The 23,663-nt window shown below is 33.3% G+C and overlaps 1 protein-coding gene across 1 annotated transcript; it reads right to left on the bottom strand.

Moving 5' to 3' along the window:
* Window positions 1–675: 675 nt before the first annotated feature.
* LOC128191570 (uncharacterized) lies at window positions 676–23,109 on the bottom strand. Its single transcript, XM_052863700.1, has 15 exons — window positions 23,002–23,109; window positions 22,728–22,916; window positions 22,260–22,303; window positions 21,031–21,088; window positions 20,824–20,891; window positions 20,526–20,717; window positions 19,958–20,198; window positions 14,218–14,388; window positions 13,672–13,712; window positions 13,504–13,558; window positions 13,295–13,362; window positions 12,309–12,500; window positions 11,437–11,677; window positions 11,078–11,323; window positions 676–2,770 (listed from the first exon to the last, which is right to left on the bottom strand). Exons 1-15 carry the CDS (start codon window positions 23,036–23,038, stop codon window positions 1,386–1,388), a joined length of 3,228 nt encoding a protein of 1,075 aa, XP_052719660.1. The 5' UTR covers window positions 23,039–23,109; the 3' UTR covers window positions 676–1,385.
* Window positions 23,110–23,663: the final 554 nt, after the last annotated feature.

Below are 23,663 nucleotides of genomic sequence, written 5' to 3'. Positions count from 1 at the left end.
ATGCAAAACGTTCGCAGTAATAACTTACATATACATTACCTAAAGGTTCTTATTTTGATGTTAATTTTTATTTCGTTGCCACCGATTAACTGTTTGATTATTTTTTTCTACCATTTACTTAATGGAAATTTCCGGTATAAGCCCCCCCCCCCCCCCCCTAAAAAATTTTTTTTAAAAAAAATCAGACCTAATTCTAAGTTATTTATGGAATCCACAATATTAAAGGCATAAACAATCATTTTAACAACATTTTTTAAACGTAACCCGGCAAAAACTATACATACTCCTTATTTATAATATTTGTCAAAACTGATTATGACAATCTTCGCTAGCCGAGGCTTTTCGGTCATCTCCGCTCCCCATAAATTATGGGGAGTGGAGAGGACCGAAAACCCTTCGCTAGCGGAATAGGACCTTTTTTTAAAAAAAATTGTATGGGACACCTGCTGATACTAATGTGGATAAAAGAACATTATAATCAAATTACTTTTACCACTTTAGAATTTTCAAATGCAATACATGTATTTAACCAAAAAAGTTTCAAAAAAAAATTAAAATTAAAATTAAAAATTGTAAAATCCCCGGCGGGATTCAAATTCCTGACTTACAAATTCATGTATAGTTCATGCTATATCCCATTGCACTAAGTTGTTAGCATTTTGAGAGAATATTCAATAAAATTATTCTTGAATTTATTATTTATATAGGAAGTGTCACAATACATGTATTGAGGTGCCACATAGCTTTAAAAATATAGGGGTAAACGAAATGCACAGACAGTGTGGAGTATAATGATTTAAAGAAAAGTTGTGCACATTTTTTCTTCTGAAGAGGAGCAAAAAATAGTAACTTATAATCAATCCTCATTATAGAAAATATTTTGGTCTTCTGAATTCAGCGCTATGGATTTCTCATTTATAATGAAAATTATCATATTTTAAAGATTTAAAAATCATTTCAAATTTCACAAATCAAATCTAAGCATCATGAATATAATCATTTTGATAGTCTTGGCTCTTTAGACTATTTCTACTTTCTAGTCTACAAAACAAGAAAGACAACTTTTGGTATTTGATATTTTTAAAACATAAGCTGACTAAACAGTAATATAGAAAGGTGTTATAAATATCCAATATGGATAAAGTAATTCATAAGTATTATGTACTTCAAACAATTTCCTTTTTATATAATCTTATTTTATAAGTTCACTGTATCATATGGTATATATCGTAAATAAAAATAAAATCTTTCAGCACTTTCAGCATATATTAAAACAATACTGAATAGTTAGAGATCACAAATGTATTAAATAAACAGTTTCATTCTTTATATAGCATTTTGATAATATAAACAGTTTATCAATTAATGTAAATTATCACAAAATTTCAAAGATTTGGTGATTTGGTTGGAGACCTTGAACCAAACGATTCACTGGATGAAGCTTTTTCTGGCAAGGAAAACTCTGTCAGCTGCAGATATCTCTTGATTTCTGTTGGCAAGGGAAGCAATTCTATAGCAACGTCTTTAACAAAATTTCTCAAACTGTTTCTGATTACAATGCGACAAAGGCTTTTCAGGGACCTCATTGGAAATATCATATCCCAAACCCATGGATTGATCTTATCAAAGCTGCTGCAGAGGCGTAGTTGATCAATCTTATTGGCAAGAACAGGGTCATTATCTATTGGGGTAAAACCTGCATCTAACAACAAGTTCCAAGACATAAGCTCCTTGCTCCATGGTGTAATGACTTCTGGGTTTTCCAAAATGGATTTTGAAAAGGAAAGGGAGACTAAATTAGTCATCTCTTCCCTGGTCAGCGTAGCTCCAAATGATAACAAAAGTTTGATTTTATTCACAGAGTTATGGACGTAAGCGAAGATGATTGGCTTCTGCTTCTTCCATCCCCCTCCTCTGTTTACATCAGCCCCGTGATCCAGAAGCAGTTTCACCACTTCTGTTTTCACATTAACACAGGAGCAGGCTGATCCTAGAGGTGTGCACATGTTGTCATCCAGCATGTTAATGTCCATGCCAAGGTCGATTAGTTCTTTGACAAGAGTCAGGTCACCAAACTGGACTGCTGTTGGAAGAAGGGTGGCCTCAGTTATATCAGCACTCGCATGAAGTAATATCTTAGTTATCTGAACTGGTGGAAAGTAGTTTGGATCACTCTGAGCACTGTTCACAGACATTTCTCTACTATGCCAGTACGTCCAAAACTTTGCATTCCTGCAAGCAACCTTCATTGGCGAGTCTCCATTCATCGATTGCACATTCACTTTGCAGCTAGATTGAACCAAAAGCTTAACCATGTCTACATCATCCACTTCACATGCAGAAAAAAGTGGTGTACATCCCATGTTGTTCATGGCCTCCATATTAGCACCATTTTTGATGAGTAACTTCAAGATCTCCAATAAATCTTCTTTCTTTTCATCCCTTCTCTCATCTCCTTCACATGTGTAATGAAGAGCAGTCTTGCCATCATGTCCAGACATGTTTAAATCCACCTTTTTCTGAATAAGAATCTTTACAACATCCACATGACCCATTTTGCATGCTAAACTCAAGGGTGATGTAGGTTCATCTTGGAAGATAATTCCAATTTTATTCAAATCAGCACCATCATCTATCAGCTTGGAAACTTCAGCCGGGTTGTTGCACCATATTGCTTCCAACAACTCCTCCCCCAAATCCAGCTGGTTTTCTTGCTTTTGAGCACTGTCTCTCCATGTCCCTCCAAATAAGTCCATGGGAACTGGAATATCTGGAAACAAAAACCAATAAGAATTATATATCCGTTAAAAAAAAAAACCCACCTGATTTCCCCATGTAGATTTTTTTTCTACTTCTTTAGGGCCTTTACAACTGCATGTAATTTAAAATGTTTGTATGAATTAAGTTGTGGATGCCTGGAGTTTCAAAACATACTTAATGGTACTATGCAGACTAATCAGGCTAAATCAAAATAATTTTGTATAGCTGAAGGTCTGTAGCTCCCGGCCTGAAAAAATTTGGATGGACAACCTGGGAGGTACAGTGCCATCCATTAAAAAATTGTATATTTATTGTGCACAAAACTTGCCCTAGTTTTGGACTGATTAACCTTATCTATACGCAAATTCTGAGAAAACAATTAAGTAGCCTACCATTAAATTCTTCATGCAATTTACTTTTTTTTTGTCCTTTTACTTGCGGCATTCCTCAGACTTTCTCCGGAATATGCTACCAACCTCGGAAAATCAAATCGAGATTGAGAGTTGCCATTTTCACATGTAAACAAACTGCATGACTTTAATTAACGGGGCTGGTGATGGTGTTTTAAAGACTATCAGAGGCACTGTAGATCCAAGGTCGTCCATTTGATTTTTTATACCCCCGCTCCACAGGAGAGGGGGTACACTGTTTTACCCTTGTGTGTCTGTCTGTCTGTCCATCCCTAACGAAAATTTCTGTCGCATTTATCTCAGCAACTATTTATCGCAGATGCTTGAAATTTTTACACAGTGTTTGTTAAGGCATGCCATATCGTGGGATACATTTTTGTACCAATCGGACATCAACTTCCTGTTAAATGTCGACTTTGCTTATTTTTTAACCAAAATTTTCAAACAAATTTTTGTCAAAGATTTCTCATGAACTATTTATTGCAGCTGCTTGCAATTTTTACACAATATTTGTATAGGCATGCCATATCGTTGGATATATTTTTGTACCAATCAGACGTCAATTTCCTGTAAAATTTTTAGCAAAAATTTTCAAACAAATTTTTGTCAAAGATTTCTCAGCAGCTATTTTTCGCAGATGCTTGAAATTTTTACACAGTGTTTGTTAAGGCATGTCATATCGTGGAATATATTTTTGTACCGATCGGACGTCAACTTCCTGTTAAATGAGTACTTTGTTTATTTTAGCCAAAATTTTCAAACAAATTTTCCTCAAAGATTTCTCAGCAGCTATTTATCACAGATGCTTGAAATTTTTACACACTATTTGTTTAGGCATGCTTTATCGTGGGATGTATTTTTGTACCAATCGGATGCCAGCTTTCTGTTAAATGTCGACTTTGCTTATTTTGCATATTCACATCAGAGCGGGGGTATCACTAGTGAGCATTAGCTCACAGATATCTTGTTTTTTCAGACCAGGAGCTACAGACCTGCAGGTAAGTTTTGTATAATTTGTTGTTAAAAGAGTTTAAAATACTGGTTACTGTAGCACTCTCCCTTGACCATAGAATGCAAACATTAGTGTGATTTACTCAGGAAAGCCATTTTTCTACATGTCTGTCTTAATAAATGATCACTTTTACTGTAATAATGGTAACAAAGATTTGGGTAGATTCCTTATAAAAATAAAGCGGGGAATTAAATCTGACAAAATTAAGAAAAGCATCCTTTGTGGAGTTTTAAAATTTTGCTATTATATTTACAAGTTGTGAACAATATGTTATTCAAGATAAACCCCCCCCCCCCCCCCCCCCCCCCCACAAAACAGCACACATAGTTATTTGATATAAAAGGTGGAATTGCAGAATTTTAAAAGTATTTACATAAATAAGGATTGTACTTAAGAATCTAATGTCAATACTTAAAAAAAAAAGTTGGTCCAATCTTTTTGGTGCAAATAAAAATGGAAAAAGTTTTTTAATGTCTAATTCTACGGAACTATACATACATGTAACATGTTATAGTTGGACTAGCTTCAAAAAGACCTGCATGACCAAAGATATCAATTTTACCTTGTCAAAAGTGAAATGTAAACATATTTGGGAATCCAATCTGAGGTTTACTTGACCTACATATTGACTTTGGTTAGATAGCATAATATAAACCCAAATATCATGACCCAATGTTTGACCTAGCTATTATTAAATTATATAGTGCCAGGAACTACCAACATTTATTTAACACATAAAAACTTTATGTACCTTACAATGTACATAAAAGTATAAGCATAAGTGCAAAATCATATAAATGAAGCTTTAACTGCTTGAATATAGGAAAACAATTCAAGATATACGCATTTTAATAGACATTGTTGAAATACCTGTGCTGATAACATTGTGAAACCATTCATTATACCTTGCAAGACACAATCAAATCTGTGACCCCCACCCTTGATAGAAATACATAAATGCAAGGAATAATTTAATTTAACAGATTTATAGAATATATAATTGCACATGCAACTTATTTAATATTTATTATATCTATAGTTCATTTACTGGAAAATCAAATTTACTTACTAAATTCTGCCATCACCTATTTTTTTATCAACAAAAACAGCTGACAAATTTAGACCGACAATGCTTTTTTTACTAAAGAGGGAGAACGAGATCATAAACTTGGCTTACCTATCACGTGTTAAATGAAACTGAAATTCGTGATGGTTTGCAATCAACATCGTGCTAAACTAATGTTTATGATGAGCATGCAGACATGGTAACCTATGATGAGCAAAATTAAAACATTACCTCCATATGCCAATATACAAAGTCCAATTAATTTCCCAAAGTTCCCCGAAGAATGAGACAAACGGGCAATTTTAACATGATAAGTGAACGTAACATGACATAATAGCCCAGTTTTCTATCATTCCTCCTGCACGTGCTCAATGCCAATGTAGGCCAATAACATTGTTATTTTTCCGGTTTACGACATCGGTTGTTTACATTTCAAACAACAACTATTTTGAAATAAACTTCGAATAATGATTATTCAAAGGGTATAAACATTCATAGAAAATGGATAGATTGTGCAATAGCTGAGAGGAAGATGCAATTTAAACGAATTAAACAACCAATTTCACGACAACCGTGAATAATACGGTGGCCCATTTCTGCAACAATTTTATCATAATTACTGCAGTATGGAACTCGCTCCATACTGGCTACTTGAATTAAATAAACTGGTTAACACGCAAAATTTTTAAACGCAACACATGTCTAAATGTAAGAATAAATAGTATTGTAAAAATAATATGTTTTACGGTGCTACCGTTCTGGCGAGCGCAACAAGAATTACACATACCTTGCATCATTGTCAACTTATAGTTTTATTTAGGTATCAACGAACGTCAAAGAATTTTTGAGAGAGTATTGCTCTACAATAAGTATGCCAAATGTACTAATTTTAATGGTTATGATACATACAGCGCAACCCCCTTCCCAGAGAGAGAGAGAGAGAGAGAGAGAGAGAGAGAGAGAGAGAGAGAGAGAGAGAGAGAGAGAGGTACCTGTTTGTATGTGTGTAATTTCCCACTTTTAAATTTAATGGTCTGGCTATATGCAATATCTACATAATTTTTTTAACTGTTTATTTTTCATTTTATTCCTTTTTATTTAGTTCAAAATGTCTTATTGTTTATTTCCTCCCTACTTATGCATGCACAATTAGCTTGAAATGGATCGATATGACAGTAAATTATGGCTCTTGCTAATATATATACATAAAATCGGTATATTAAAAAAAAATAAAAACAAATCATATGTCAATGAGGCAGGTATCGCAGTCTATACTGAAATAGCTAGTACACGCATTACAGATGTTTGATCCACCTCTAAATTTATCGCGGGAAATATAGCGCGAGTGCACTGTGACGTCATCCATGACTTTGTTTTTCTCGACTCAATACGGAGGTATGGAAGCATGTAACAAATCTTGTTGAGTCTCGTCAGAGCATATGCGGTACTCAAAACGTGTCTTCAAACTGTAAGTCACTGTAAATTACGAGTTAAAAGTCGGCCAATTTTGGCATAGCACCACGGGTGAAAACATTAGAGAGCATTATGGGACGTAGACAAAAAATTTTGTTTGATGAACTGTAGGTTTAGCTCGTTCTTTTTCCCGCGCACACTGGTTCTTAGAGCTCGCTTCGCTCGCCGGCGCTGCGCGAGGTGCGCTCGCTATTACTTGGATATGAACTTGGTTGGTCACTCCCTGCAGTTTGATTATAACTTACTTTTTCGCTCACCTGAGCTGAAAGCTCGAGTGAGCTTTTCTGATCAAAATTTGTATGTCTGTCGATCGTCGTTGTCGTTGTTGTAAACTTTTCACATTTCTTCTTCTTCTACAGAACCACTGGGCCAATTTCAACCAAACTTGGCACAAAGCATCACTGGGTGAAGAGGATTCAAGTTTGTTCAAATGAAGGGCCACACCCTATTAAAAGGGGAGATAATTTAGAATTATTAAGATTTTGTTTGTACTTTTAAAAAATCTTCTTCTAAAAAGTTTTTATGCCCCAAAAAGCTGAAAGTTGTATGGAAGCATCCTCGGGTAGTGTAAATTCAAGTTTGTTCAAATCATGGTCCCCAGGGGTAGGGTGGGGCCACAATGTGATATGGATTTTTACATAGGAATATATAGAGAGAATCTTTAGAAATCTTCTTAAAACTATTATGCCAGAAAAGCTTAAACTTGTGTGGATGCATCCTAAGGTAGTGTTGTAGGTATGTTCAAATAATGGTCCTGGGGTAGGGTGAGGCCACATTGGAGGATCAAGTTTTATATGGGAAAATATAGAGACAATCTTTAAAAATTTTCTTCTAAAAAACTATTTGACTAGAAATGCTTTAACTTGTTTGGAAGCATCCTCAGATAGTGTAGATTCAAATTTGTTTAAATTATGGTCTTTGTTGAATGATGGGGCAACATTGAGGGGGATTAATTTTTACATAGGAATATATAGAGAAAATGTTTAAAATCTTCTTCTAAAAACTATTAAGCCAGAAAAGCTCTATTTTGAGCGGAAGCATCCTTGAAAGTGTAAATTCAAGTAAGTTTAAATCATGATCCCTCGGGGTAGGGTCGGGCCACCATGGCGGGCGGGGGGTGGGGGGTGGGTGGGGGCTAATTTTTACATATTAGGGATATATAGAGAAAATCTTTAAAAATCTTCCTCTCAAAAACCATTTGCCCAGAAAAACTTAACTTGTGTTGAAGCATCCTCAAATAGTGTAGATTCAAGTTTGTTCAAATCATGATCCCCGGGGTATGATGGGGCCACAATGGGGGTTGTGGGATTAAATTTTTAAATAGGAAGGTATAGAGAAAAATCTTTAAAAATAATCTGGAAAAGTATTCAGTCCAAAATGCAGTAACGTTTGTAAAAGCACAGGTTGTGCAGAATAAAGTTTGATCAAATCACGATTCCCTAGAGAAAAATAGGGGGGGGGGGGTGGGGATTGTGGAGGATGGGGGTGGGGGGATGTTATATAAGAATAGAGAAATTCTTCTTACTAATACTAAAACAACAAAAGGGGCTTGGTATTTACCAAAAAATATGTGGATAAAAATCAACAGATTTTTGATATTTTTTTTTAGCAAGATCTGCTGTACTTACAGTGTAGTTGTCAGGATATTTTGATTTTGAGACAGTTACTGCAATGCCGAGTTGACCAGCGTTAAGGCTATTGTTGCTCGGGTGAGCGATGTGGCACATGGGCCTCTTGTTTTAATTTACATTGATTACACTTTTCTTACATGATTAAAACATGAGTTTTCAGTGAACATTTTTAATCCAATACACAAAAATATACTTAAGATTACTCATTTTCATCATTTTTGTCCTTGGGAACAAATGATAAAGAACTCTACAGTCTGGCAACCGAGCCCCTATGGTTTATTACTTACCGGTCTTTTTGCGTTTTGCCTCCGAGTTTCACAGGATTTGATTACGTGACCAACCAAGTTCATATCCTGGTAAACTTGATGTTCATTTCTTATACTATGTCCTATGTTTCTGCTTTCACAACTTTTTGCTTAATATTCAGATCTTAGTGCTCAAACTACGTATATTTTTGAAACGCCCATCTCCCACTTCAGGCTTCAATACACAACCAAAAATAGAGAGTCTACGGGGATTTTGAATTGCAGCAGACATAAAAACACCCGGATGATAACGTTAAGAAATTGTGCGATGCGTTCCCAGTAATTCCGAACGGAAAAAAAGATGTTAACATTTCCCATTATAAATCTCCGTAAGAAATTTGTTTTCGTTCATGTTAATTTCACCGGGTAAAAATAGATAAACTTTCAATGAAGAAATCTTGAATTCTCAACCTTATATATCGATTTCAATTTTACTTCTTTGACAAGTATGTGTATTTACGTTAAAAGTCAAAAAGTTGGGGAAGTAATTACCTAGGACAGACCACAGAATGAAAAAGGTCCAGATTTCTGGTTTGAAAGGTCTTAGGTTTTAATCAAAGTCTACGGGGATTTTGCATGAAATTTCACCAGAAAATAACCAGTATGTCATTTATTAATGTACAAATTTTGAAGTTAAAGTAGATCCAGTGTTCTGTGACGTCACACTTTTTTGTAAAACTTTGAATTCTATAAAAATTGTGCAAGATAGTTTTATTTATTTTATGTGAATATAATGACATGGATGTAATTAGAATTATTGGTAGGTTAAAGATATTTTCGCACTTAATTTTATACGAAATTTCCAAATTTTTATATATTTTATCTATGCAAAGGGGAAATAACTCTTTTTCTTACTTTTCTCTCAGTTGTATGTCTAAATGCCATAGTTTTTCTTATTCCAACGATTAATTTTAAAATATTTTTGTAATTTTAGTTTTCTGATAAAGTTGACTTTAAAATTAAACAAGAAAAACAAATTTCCGCCTACAAGATTTTACTTTTAACAGAAAAAAAATACATTTTCTAACGCTAAAATATGCTTTAGTTTATGTTTATCTGGCATCTCAAAAAGTGTGATGACATGTATATTTTTTCTAACAATTGATGACATTTAAGTCTATTAAGTCGAAATCAGTTCGGTTTTTCAACTTTCCTCAGAGAATTTTACGAGTATGGAGCTACCTTAATAACATTATTTTTTCATTCGTGGTAAGCTAACAAAGTTGCCTACTTCCAATGACTCGGCGCAACCACAAACTCATCGCAACGGCATTTTAACGTTTTACTTGGTTCTATGTTAAAAACACCTTACAAACGAATGGAAAACATGAATTATTCTTCATTTATCATCTTTTCTTTTTACATGTATGTTAAAAATGTCAACAGTTATATATATTTTCCCTTCTTGATTTTTGTGTGGAAAGTTATTTCTTCTGAAAAGTCAACTTACTGTGAAACGTCTCTTACATTCAAACAGTGACAGTGAGCCCAAATTGGACTGGGTGTTCAAGGCATGTCTATTCGTGTAGCCTACAATCAAATATAATACATAACACATCTCCTGTGCGGATCCAGAATTTTTTTTCAGGGGGAGGGGGCAAGGTTTATTTGTTTTTGCCAGGGGGTACGAGGATTTTGTCAATAACGTTGAATTTATTATTTTTTTATATAAATGTACGTAAATGTGAATTTAATAAATTTGAAGGGGGCTGGATGGGGTGGGGGGGGGGTTCCGGACACCTCACAAGGAAAATTCAGATTAATTTAAATTTGGGACCCTAACTCCTCTAGATCCGTGCATGCATTTCCTTATAACAGTAAATAAATAATTATTTTCTTACCTTACATCTATCATATGCGATTTGAAAAGTCTAAAGACGTAACCAGAGGTTGACGTCAACAAAACGAGAAAACACATCATCACGCACCTACTGTAGTCCTAAACATCAAGACTATAGATATAAAAATCTCATTCAATGTACCAATACCACTTACAAGAAAAAAAAACTTCCATCCAAAACAAACTGCCACAAACAGAATCCTGGATACTAAATAAATAACAAGTTCAAGATGATAACGCATTCCTTGTTTATTATATCTTCAAAGATCTGCAATTCAATGGATGTTGAGTCAAAATACTAACATCAGCAATGTGTGTATCAATATTTATTCAGGTACTGAATTGTTATTCTTCGTTTCTATAATTTCCACGTTAACTTTAATTCTATACAGAAATGTGATACAGGTACTAACAACAATATTTACTGAATTTTTAAATTCTGCATGTCATCTATACAGAACAGAATGGTAACATGTAAATGCTATTCACAATTATAATTTTAGCTACTTCATAGGTTGTTAAAATCAATTAATATGTGACCTATCTTCACAAACAAATGGGAGTAGTAGACCAGTATCACCATTGAAGTAAGAGTAATCCTTTTCGAACACCCACTTCCATTTTCCGTCGTAATATGCGAGTAACAAGCCAAAGGGATCGTAAACATTTTGCCAGTACTCTCGCTCTCGAGTTTTATTGAACCTTTTAGGAATCCAGTTTGTGTACGTCACAGTAGTGTTGTCATGGAAACAGTAGTCTCCGTCTCTTGTTTTTCTCAAGCTGCTGACCCGGATGTAGATTACGTCATCAAGGTCCAAATCGTCATCTGTTTATTAATCAAAGAAACGATTGATCTGATCAATTAAGTGCACATTCGGCAAAGTTTAAAGAAACATTAAGACTTAGACACCATTTTACCAATTCCTCAAAATGAATAACCTGGGTGCACCCTTTTGATTCCAAGAAGATTTCCATACCAAGTACCGTACCACATAAGCAACTCAGTATTTGGCGCAATGTCTTTTGATGTAATGTAAAAAACTAAATCTTCACAAAAGACGACATTGAGATTTTCTTCCTGCTCATTTCTGGCGCAGTTGACGTATCTTAGCCAGTTGCCTTTGGCGGGAGAACCTGCGTCCACAAAATGGGTTGCCAATTCACCATCAACGTTGTCTAGCTACAAAATATTTTTTAATGTGAGTTTCAAGGTAAGTTTCCTGGGTTTTGATACGAAGAGACGTATAACCCAGAATATACTGATTTGGTATTATCGGTCAAATGAGTAACAGTTCATAAATTAATTTTTGAGAGACTCCTTTTAAAATCCGTGAGTTATTACCAAAAAGCTTCTTTGGGTAACATTTTTTCCGTATTTGTTTTCCTAGGATATTAAGCGCTTCAAATGACCCTTTATTGAATGAAATCAGTCAATACGATTCTGGCAATGCTTGACTAATAATTGTAACATCACAGTTTCTAAGAAGAATATTTGAAAAAAAAATTGCCCATTATTGGTCGATCGGTTGTTAAGCTTTGAAGAAACTTGAAACTACATGTTATCAAGAGATCAAGTTTTGAAATTGAATCAACAGTCTTAAAAAAAGATTCTGAAAGAGCTACCCATACATTCCTTTTGGGAACTATCCATTACTAGTATAAGCCCGATGATCACGTTTTGAATAAAAAATATCATTACTTTTCATTAATAAATATGTGTTTCAATGCTGTTTAGAACAAGACACTGCGGTTTGTGAAGAGAGGAAGAATTAGATGGACAGTACCAAGCCGCCCCTCATATAGATACTTACCATCCATCCATACATATATTCCCCGTCGTCTATGAACTCCTCCCCATCATACACCCCTAACACATTGTTGATGGGAAGATGTGTCGAAGTCCACACTCCCAGGCCTGCTCCGCGAATAGACGAGAGCTTGATCGAGAACCCCGGGGGCGTGGTCAAATTGGCCCTCTGTAGCTCATCGAAATCCACTGGGATCTATGTATCAAGATAGCCGTGTTGTAAAATTTATTTTAAGTAAATTTTAAACAACGAAGATCCGTTAAAATAATTAAATTAACCGGATTTTCCAAAGGAGGAAACCCAGTTATTGAAATGGTGAAAATGGCGGGCGGCGGCTGCCAAAAGGGTACCCTCATTGTACGGATAATTCCTCCTACAGTTTTCAAAATACGATTTGGAAGTTTATGTTTTGTCGATCAATTGTACATATATCCGAAATGTGCATACTACTTGGATTTTGATAATTTATGGAAAAATGCTTTGTTGAACCGAGTCATATTTTTGTAGAAGGCTAGGGTACCCCTATTTTAAGGATAATTCCTTCGACTGTTTTCTAGATAGAAAATTGTTATTTTGCATATCAATTGGACATATATCAGAGATATGTATATCACTTGAAAATTGATTTTTGATAATTTATGGAAAAAAAATGTGCTGTTGAATTTAGCCTTTTTATCGCAGAATATTGCATATAGGGTACTAGTACATCATTTCTCTGAATATGTATTGATTATCAATTCAGGGTTGAGAAATGGTTATTGATACAGTTTCTTATAGAAGAAAACCCAGGTTTCTGTCACATTGTCAGCTTTTCACTTGTTTGTATCTGTAATTTCCAAACTTTTACCTTGGATGATAAAATCTATTCCTAGAACTATTTACTCTCAAAGCCACTTTAGTTAATCAAGGTTTTTTGGTCAAACCCCTAAGTTTGAAGAATGAAATATAATTTAAAAAAGTACATTAGCTTCACTCTTCTACAAAATTACCGCAGCATTGGGAATATACAATTCTTTTGTAGATTTAATCCATCTAAACTTTTTGTAGAAGTCACAATCTAAGAAAAGAAAATAAAAATACAGGATTTCTTATATCATTTAACCAATTATAACACAACTTTTCTCTGTTTAATCGAATACAGGGAATCAAGACAAGAGTTATCGATTTCTGAAATCGATTCATTTTATTGTGTACGTACATCTTTCAGCGTGTTTATCAGCAACTTTTAATCTATGGTGAGATTTTAACAAATCCTGAAATTAAAAGAGAAAGAAGTAAAATAAAATAAAATACCATATGATTTTGTAAATAATTTGACATTCATTTTCATTACAGTTCAATACCACCAACGAAACTGATTCAGCACCTCTCGATTAGGAACTGTCGTCTTGTATGTGAAGCCTTTAGCTACAAATCAAACAACGTTTACAGTATAAATATGTTCATAGATCTTACAAGTAAATAAGAGGACTTGATGGTCGTGTCCATTTTTAGACTTTAATGATGTCCTTTAGAAGAATAACTCAATTAAAAATACTTGGTAATATAGAAAAGTACCCAAATTCTAAATTTGAGAAACATGGTTTTTTTTCCGTACTAAATAATTAATAGTTTGTATGTAAAAAAAAAAAATAGCTGCATACTTGTAGCGCCGCGGGAAATTCGGATTGTCGGGCCGTGAACCCGAATTTCCCGTTGAGCTAAAGTTCTACAGCAAAAAAAAACATATCTCAAAAGTTCAGATCTGATGGTTAATTTGTTGATCATCCAGTCTTCTTAATAAAATATTTACCTGTCTAACAAGTAACGAATTATAATGAATAAATAAGAAAAAAATATGTAATTTTTAAGTAAAATAAAAATAATTATGAATAAATTATATTACGTCAAAATGCTCCGTTGCTTGACCAACCTTCTATATAGTCTGTCAGCATGGCTTCCTTCTCTGGTGAATCTAATACCACCATTTCGCCTCCGATCTCACCACATATCTCACTAGATTTTACAAATGATGCACCATTCGGATGAAAAGAGAAACACCAGTTCCCGATATTGTCAAAACCTTTCTTGCATCTTCTCCCTTCTGTTTAAAACAGCAATGCATAAGAATGAACAGAATTTTCGAAGGATTCGTAAAGTAGGATTTTCAAAAACCAAGCCCTACCTATTATTTTGATGATAAGAAAGTAAAAAAGTATACAATTTAAGGTCTTCATAACAGATCCTTAAAAAAGATTGCTCATTTCGACAATGTCGATTGACATCCTTTATAGTAAAGAAAATCAATTTCAGTCAAACACTGCTCTTGTTTCAAATACACGTATTAGTATAGACACAAGAGTGAATACATTGAAACACACTAAAGACATTGATTTAATTTTAAGGAAATCCTTTATGGTAATCAATAAACTTTGGACACAGCTGCGTTATAAAATTTGTTAACAAAGACTGCTTCGATTTACAAATAACAGTTTTTAGCGAGAAATATTCCATCTTAATTGAAATAAAGGTTAGGGATACAATCAAACAACAATTATTACAATATCAAATTCAACAACAGTTACCTTGAAAAATTATACTTCATAAGGTACTGAGTATTGATTGGGTTATTTAGTTACAAACGACGTAACTCCATCGATGTATGAACCGATCATTTGTTTACACATGTGTATGTGTGTACGTTTGTATTCCCATAGATTAAATAAGAAATAATTGAATTTTATAACAGTTATCTCATGTGATCTAGTATCTAAGTACATTCTAAATATTTTAATTAATTTCTTGTACGAAAGATAATACAAATTGAATACCGGTAGATTAGGTAATGAAAAAATGACAATAACAAACCGTCAACCATCTCAATAATTGATTAATTCAACTGTATTGAAACCAAAATACTTTAAATCCGGAAGCCAAAGTAAGGAGTCTGACTCTCATCAATAAATATTTTTTCTTATGATGAATAAATAAACAATGCAGTGATAGTTTGCTAATTAAATCCTAATCCGTTCTGTTCTTTTTTTTTCGTGGATTTCAGACTGGATTTTCACTGGTGGTATTTTTGCTTGAAACTCATCAGTAAACCAAAATCTAGTCTGAAACCCAAGAAAACAACACATTAATTCTTATCCCAAAAACATCTTAATATTAATAATACGACAACTGATTCTAAACACATTTTCATTGGCAAAACCCTGCTAAAATTACGTAGAAAAATTTGTTTGTTAATCTTCTTTCATCAAAAATTTTATTTTCTAATTTGACATCTAATTTGTCGTATAATTTCTAGATTGATTTCCCAGAATCCAACGAAAAAATGAAGAACAAATTGACGTATGAGGGTTGATCGTAAGTAGAAAATGTCGCTGTTTTTCATTTATTTTTCAAGAAAGCCTTTAAAACTAACACATTGAATGATTTATGCACAAACATGCATTTTTATTGACATATGAAGTTTTATTCCATTTGATGAAAAAGTATTCTTGTTACCCAATTTTAAAAACAGGTTTTGTCTACACAGAGCCAGCAATGTTCAAACAATTTAAAATACCCTATCTACATCTAATATATAACAGTCTCTAGTACCTTTCACCCTGACTGTCAAAACGGCTCTATATACCACTTGGCTATTTGATCACAATTGTTCGAGAATTTTAAGTTACATGAAGTTTTTCGAAGCTTTCATTTTTTTTAAACCGTGTACATCTCTTCGTTTAGGGTATGGAAAAACCTCGAACGTCAGATGACGTTCCGATCATATTTTTTTCATATTCTACTTTATTTGGGACTGTTTGATGTCTAAAATACAATTCCAACGACCAAAAAAACCCCCATTGCATTTAAACACAAATGTGCGAATAATAGGGTTTAGCATCTCTGGATAAACAAAGGTTATCTGAAGCACAATTGTGTGTTCTGTCATTGTTGCAAGATCCATAACTCTTATTTATTACATCTTTATGACCGGGCAGTTGCTTCTTCCTTTTCCCACCTAAGGATGACGTTTACTCAGAAGGAAAAAAAATTCCACTGATGATAATAAAAAACCAACTCCTGTGTGTTGTAGACCTTACATGGTAGTGTTATTCTTCACTTTCAAATAAGTAGGTCAATGACCTACTTTTTGAGTTAATGGCCATTAAATATTTTTTGAAAATTTAAGAAAAATCCATAAAAAATTTACTCTACGATTGAGATTTTCTTAATTGTGATAATAATACAAATTGCTTAATTCTTTGACAAATGAAATACAGTTTATGAATGGTAGTGACATTAAATAGATACAAAGAATTAAGTTTTCATTCACCATTTTTTAGTGTATTCTAGTCCGAATTTCCTCTATCAGTTTTCAAATTACTACCCATTTTTGATTCAATATAACAAAAAACTGAATGATGATAATGCTAAAACATTTATAGTATTAAACTAAGTATAATGACCTTTCTCTCCTGGCATAAAATTTATATGAGGCCAATGATCAAAATTTTGAGATATGGTGTCTTTTATCATTTTTAAGCATTTTTCAATATTTTTGTAGTGTGTGCCATACGATTATCTAAACGAAAAAGCAAGATAAAACCAACAGAAATTATGCAAAATTATGTTGACTAACAAATAAAATCTTAACTTTAAATATTATAATACTATCAAAAATATTTCAGTGGAAAACAAAATCTGAAAAATTTAATCCAAATTTCCTCTGCTTTGATAAAAGTCAAACTTTGTCAGAGCCTAATTCCATAATTTAGTAAAAATATCGATTGTTATGTCAATAATAGTTCATTTCATAAATACTTTTTGTATTTAAAACATATTTTACTCATTAAATTGAACTTTTTAACAATCCGGATTTGAGAACTCAAACCCTGAGTAAACAACGTCCTTAATAGCCCAAAGTTGATAGGTGGTATGAATTCGTCTCCAAAAAAAATATCCAAAACCTCCAAGATTAAAGAGGTAAATTATGAATACATGAAATTGAATAAAAATATAACTATTTGTTGTATATTTGAGCATTATTAATTTAGTAAACAAAAAAGTATAATTACAAAGTAGCCTACTACATGTAATTCTTTCTCAAACTTCTTATATCACGAGGTGTTGAGAGCAAACAAAAGGACGTCCAAGTCCAAGAGCCCTTATGCCAGACCTTCGACAAGGGGAGCTGTTGTAGTCTCCCGGGCGTCTACACGGGTGGCAAACGTTGTGATATCATTCTCCTCTCCAGCGGTCCTTCCTCAGTCGCATCTACCGAGACTTCAGGTAGAAGTTATAAAACAAGCCAAAAGTCTGCCAGTTCCTGGGGTCCAACCATCTGTATATCTGATCTAGAAAGGGCAAGTACCATATCGGATCAGTCAACATTAACTAGAATACAGTCGAGCCTTTGGTAGCAGGATTTAGCACCAATATAGGTACAGATTGTTTGTTTGACATCAAAAACCCCGCACATTTCTATAGTATAGTATCATCATCTGGGGCTCATGTACCCATTGCATTAAAAGAAATCAAAGTACTGAAAGTACTGAAAAGCGCTAACCTAGCTTAGTTCTAAGAAAATTTACTGTGTGCAAGCGTAGACGGAAATGAGCCTTATTGAAATTTTGGTTTATGTTTAATGAATATCAATTTAAAGTATCGAAGGCCAGATTTCTTTAAATATATGTTACTTTCTTAAGATGATGTGAATTAAAGCTGAACACGATTTGTATATGGATACTTGCCTGAAAAAAGATATGTTAAAATCACGAATTATACCTTTTGAACAGTAATTTATCACAGTTTTTGACATTTTCTTGCAAAGAATCGATTTTATTTTTTTATATTTTAGCTTCTGAATACGCACTATATTTTTTCACCACTGCGTAGCATCCCTTGCTGATGTACGTAAGCCCCGCAAACCAATCGTATCTACTCGGCCATTTCCGTCACCCAGATAACTGGTTCCCTATACCTCTTACCAGTTTAAATGATGTATATTTCTGCTCATAGAGGGCAGTTATTCCTTGCACCGGAAATAGAAGTCTAACGACAATAAAGCGCTGAGCTATGCTTAGCGCTTTAAAAAATGTTGTTAACTTAACGAAAGAACTGGCATCAGCTATTCAACATCATATTGTATATCATGATCGGGTGATCATTTATAATTCAATGGGCTCAGAAATATGCGTAACAAAAAACCAATGACAACTTGGGACTAACAAAAAATAATTTGGTATGGAATTAGGGGTATGATTTGGTCTCAGTCAACAACCAAAAGACACTCAACGAAATGCTAAAGCAGAATAAAAGACACCCAACACTTTTAGTAATACATTGTGGTTGCAATGATATTGGCAACCCTCATAATACACTGAGGGGCCTACAAAAGTACATGAAGTTGACTGTGTCTATCGTAACAAACCTGTTTCCAAAGACAATTAATTAATGGTCACATCTTGCCACGTAGAAATTGGTTTTTATGTTTTTCGAAAAAAGATAGAGAAAATTGGAGAACTAGAATAAGTTCAGTTCTTGCTACATTTGTGGTTAAGAATCTTGATATTTCAAGTACACAGATTGCATACATTTGTTTGACTTGGGAAATGAACTAAATGTAACTTCATTGAAGAATGCATTGTTGCAATACATGTCATCCATCGACAGAGATTTTTTTTCAAATATGAAACAATAAGCTTTGTCATGGCCAAATGTTGTGAAGTTGTTGAGTATTGATGCAATTACTTGTAGTTTACTTATGGTTGTATGTTTAACTGATTACCATTGCAACTAATGCAAAATTGACCGCCTAGATTTGTTGGGAGATGTACCACGGATAGTAGTTAATTTGGCTGAATTTTGCAAAGATTGGCTTGTTTTTGTGAATGGCGTCATACAATGTATCGATTTGATGATCGGCGAATAATTTGTATGTTAATGATCGTGAAAAAAAATCCAAAAACAAGCACTCACAACAACTAGTTAATAGTTATTTAATTTATTCTAAGGTCAAGGTTAGAAAAAGGTCATATGCATAATGCAGCCGAAATCGTCTAATGCATATCATGTTATTATATAATATGTTATACATAATTTTTGCATAATCGTACAATTCTGTGTTTCCCAAGTTGAATGCATACTGTTATCACTTCTCAGTGTTCCGTGACGCCCGGTGACGTCATCATTTGAAGTCGATTTTTTTGATGATGACTAGTTTTATTTAGTAACTTATTTCTAATTCAACACCATTCAATTGGATTTTCAAAGGCACAAAATACAAGACATTGCATACAGAGCTACATTAATCAGTGTATTCCGGTATCTACAGGGCTATGTTCACACACAAACGGTAGAAGAAGTCCCGCTGTACCAGTGTAATAAGAGTAGTCATACTCTTGTTGAATATGCCGCCCTTTCTTGTTAAACGGATCGAAGAGAACAAAATGGTTATCCAGGTTATATGGATTTTTGTATTTTACTCGCACGTAATTGGTTGATCGGAGGTCCAAATCACGAGCTACAATGAGAAAAAAAAGTGGGGGATCATAAATTTTATTTTTTAGAGGAAAAATCTACGTTTCTTAGAAATGCAACTGTCAACTTAAATAATAAAGTTTTCGTTTGTTGTTCAGGTATTATACAGCTATAAACGTATTGTCCTTGAATACATGTACCTGGGTGTCTGCGAGTGATTCCAAGCGACCGTCCATCGTTTTCTCCATACCAAGTCAATAGTTCTGTGTTGGGCCGGACATCTTTTGTCGCCAGGTAAAATACTAACCCATCACATATTATTGGCTTTACATTTTCTTCTTGCACATTTCTAGCGCAATTGACGTAACGTAGCCAGTTACTTTTGGCGGGAGAAGACGCGTCAATAAAATGCATCTGTTCCTCTTCGTCATCCTCAAAAATCTGTTTAGTTTAAGACAAATAACACCAATAAATCACTTATTTTTGGTGGCCCCGAAGCCTGGTCATCATATGAAAGAATATAAATATTCAACTTCAATTTAAATTACCAACTAGCATATACGTACAAAATTTAGAATATCACAAAATACAAACATTCATTTTAAAATTACGACATTCCTGAAGGAAGCTACTAGTGCTCATGATAAATACGAAGGTGTAAAGCGGCGAAAAACAAATTAAAGCGGCAAAAAAACAAAACTAAGACAACTGTATTTTTTAATGAAAATTATTCACACTAACAAGGAGTCAATGCCCCAGCCAACTTACAATCCAGGAGTACGACGTATCCCCCTCGTGCTTGTGCTCCTCTCCTTCATACTCCCCCAGAACTGTAAACATGGGAACTTTTGATGTTGTCCATGCCCCAAGTCCCGCACCAGGAATAGACGAGGTTTTAATGATGAACCCAGCCGGTGTTGTTCTATTTGCACGTTCGTTTGCATCAAATTGGATAGGAAGCTATACAGGAATTTACTACTAATAAACAATGATTCAAAAGAAGTAACAAAAACTCAAGATGCAAATATGCATTGTTCATTTAATGATACGATTTATTCTTACAAACCTCACTGTTCGGTATATACAACTTCCTTGTTGACCAGAACAGCTTAAACCTTTTGTAAGTCTTACAATCTACAAATATAGATAAATAAAAAAAATGCAGGTAGACACTCACAATATGATACATTTGAATTGGTTGATTGCTTGATGGATTATATTATGCTAGCGTTTGTATATGTATGTTGGGATTTCAAATATTACAAATACGTACATCTATCTGCATAATCACTCATGTCTCTTATTCTACGGTATGACATCATTAAGTCCTGCTGAAAAATAGATAAAAACTTTGATTACGGTATCTCACTCCTCACGTTTTGATTTCATTGCGCAGATGATCATTATATTTAAAATGAAAATGATTTCATTTATTTAATCTTCACAGAAAGATTAATAGTTCATAATTACATAGCATTCATAAAGAAAATCTATTTGAATGAAAGAAGCAAACACATTTTCTTGGGAACAATTTTTTCGTGTGGAAGGTTTTTTTAGACGAAAATGACAGAAATAAGCAATATTATAAATGTTCAAAATACTTTTCTTTTCTTTATAATTTATTCATTATCAACATTTTAAACATTTGATGGGTTTGTAACATATTCTATAGGTTCTTTGTGACATGTACAAAATTAAATCCTGAGAGAGTGATAGACGTTTGTCATAAAATCACGCAAATTTATATTAAATATCTGAATTTTTTAAGCAAATTTTTCGAGAATTTTACGTTTGAAGCCCTATATCCAAAATTTGACATCACTGACCCCCTTGTTCTATTATGTCAAAATGATACTGAATACATATCTTGGCAAACTGTATATATCTTATAAAATTCTTGATATTCAAATTGTAACTATTAAAGATATTGCAAAAAGATCACAAAAAAAGTTAATGCTGCTTTGTACATGATATATCTTTTATAACCCATCTATTCAGTGTGACCATTGTGCATAATTGAAAACGATATTTGAAGAAATAAGTTTGCCTAATCAAAAATACTGAAAACAAATCCTAATCAGGCTGAAATTCCATTCCGTTTTAAGTGCAAAAGGTCAAATTACAGTAAAACACGGTTATAGCGAACACACTTATTATGAATTGACGCTTACAGCGAAGTGAATTTCTTTCCCAAAGACTCTATATTATGTTGTAAACTTGACTTGACGAATTACGCTTATAACGAAGTTAAATTGTCCGTCCCTGGGACTTCGTTATAAGCGTGTTTTACTGTAAACGGGCCATAATTCTGAGGGATGAATACTGACCCCCCCCCCTTTTCTTTGTATTTTTTAACTATGTTTTGTCTACATATTTCAATGATACACTTCTCAAAAAATTAATGATTCAACAACATTCAGGAGTGGGATATCTTAAAAATCATTCAAATTACTCAATGTTAATACTCGCTCGTGCTACACATTGAAACGATTTAGTACGTACCTCCTGGGTTTTAATCGACGAAGCCAGTAAAAATTCTTTTTTCTCTAAATACAGAGATAAGAATCAAAAATTTACGTTGAAGAGTTAAAGCACATTGATTAAATTGTCAGGAATTAAAATTTACAAATACATTTAAATAAATTTCATTAAAAATCATTTATGAATTATATTTATAAAACTTAAACATTATACATATAATTTATACTTGAATCAAAGTCAAACTAAATTCAGGGATTTCCCCTTTAATCACTAGTGATGTATAAACGTCAATTGAATTATTACACGAATATAACTCAAAACTCTTAGTAAAAATCGTTAGCTTAATATATTCAATAAAAAACAAACAATCTACCCGCCCTCAAAACTAATGAAAATGAAAAACAAAATAATAAAAACACCCACCCAAAACAAAACTAAAACCCAAACAAACAATCTAATAAATAAGCATTAAAGAATTCAATACTTTACCGTTAATATAGGTTCGAAGAATCTCTATCTTTTTATAGCTGTCCAGCAAGGCTATTCTGCCACCAGTTTTATTACAAATCTCTGCTGCCCCGAGCGCAGATTTTCCTTGCAGTTGAAGCATAAAACACCATTCTTCCGCACTATCATAGCCTACTTTGCACTTTTCACTTTTGACAGAAAATGGTAAAACTGTAAAATTAGTTAAAATACATTTATATGAAGTTGACAATATTAATAACATTAAAACAAGCTTTCTATCCATCATAATGTTTACCTAAAATGAAAACGAAAAAACGAAATTTGTTGATCATCTTGAAAGGTCCATTAGGTACCAGTTGTTACAGAATGTCTTGTAAATTGATTCCTTTTCCCTCTATTGATTCCTTCTTAAATGTTTCCTCGCAAATAATTTACTTTGTGTCCAAAAGGCTCTATTGTGTTTTTGGTAGCAAATGTGGAATAGAATAAAAAAAGACTCATATTGATCTACAAATTTTAAAATTTTGCCTCAGATTGCGTAATCAAAACATTTTCAGTGAGTGACAGAGCTCAATTTATGTTTCGATTTTCAAAGCTTATTTGTCCTTTTCCATTATCAAATATAAATTAATGCTCTCAGTTAATTTTGTACCAGGTTTTGTAAATTACTACATTCGCTGGGATTACTTTCATTTACCACATAATTGCATTGGTATTTTGTGGGCAGTAAGTTTAATTTACATGGAGGTAGAAGGAAAACGACATCTAGTCAATTCATGTGTAATAATTGTTTGTAGGCTTTCTTTCATGTTGCAATGAAGATAACTATGCAAATTGAACCATCAGTTTGGTAATGAGATAACTGGGTGACCAACAACTTGCCTATCAGATAAATTTAGATATTTTAAAATATATATTTTTAAGGTATAAACTTTTATTCAGTATAGAACAATTCCA

Source organism: Crassostrea angulata, chromosome 7 (genome assembly GCF_025612915.1).
Source record: "Crassostrea angulata isolate pt1a10 chromosome 7, ASM2561291v2, whole genome shotgun sequence".
NCBI lineage: Eukaryota > Metazoa > Mollusca > Bivalvia > Ostreida > Ostreidae > Magallana > Magallana angulata.
The sequence above is the reverse complement of the archived record's forward strand: the minus strand, read 5'-3'. Positions and strand labels throughout refer to the sequence as shown.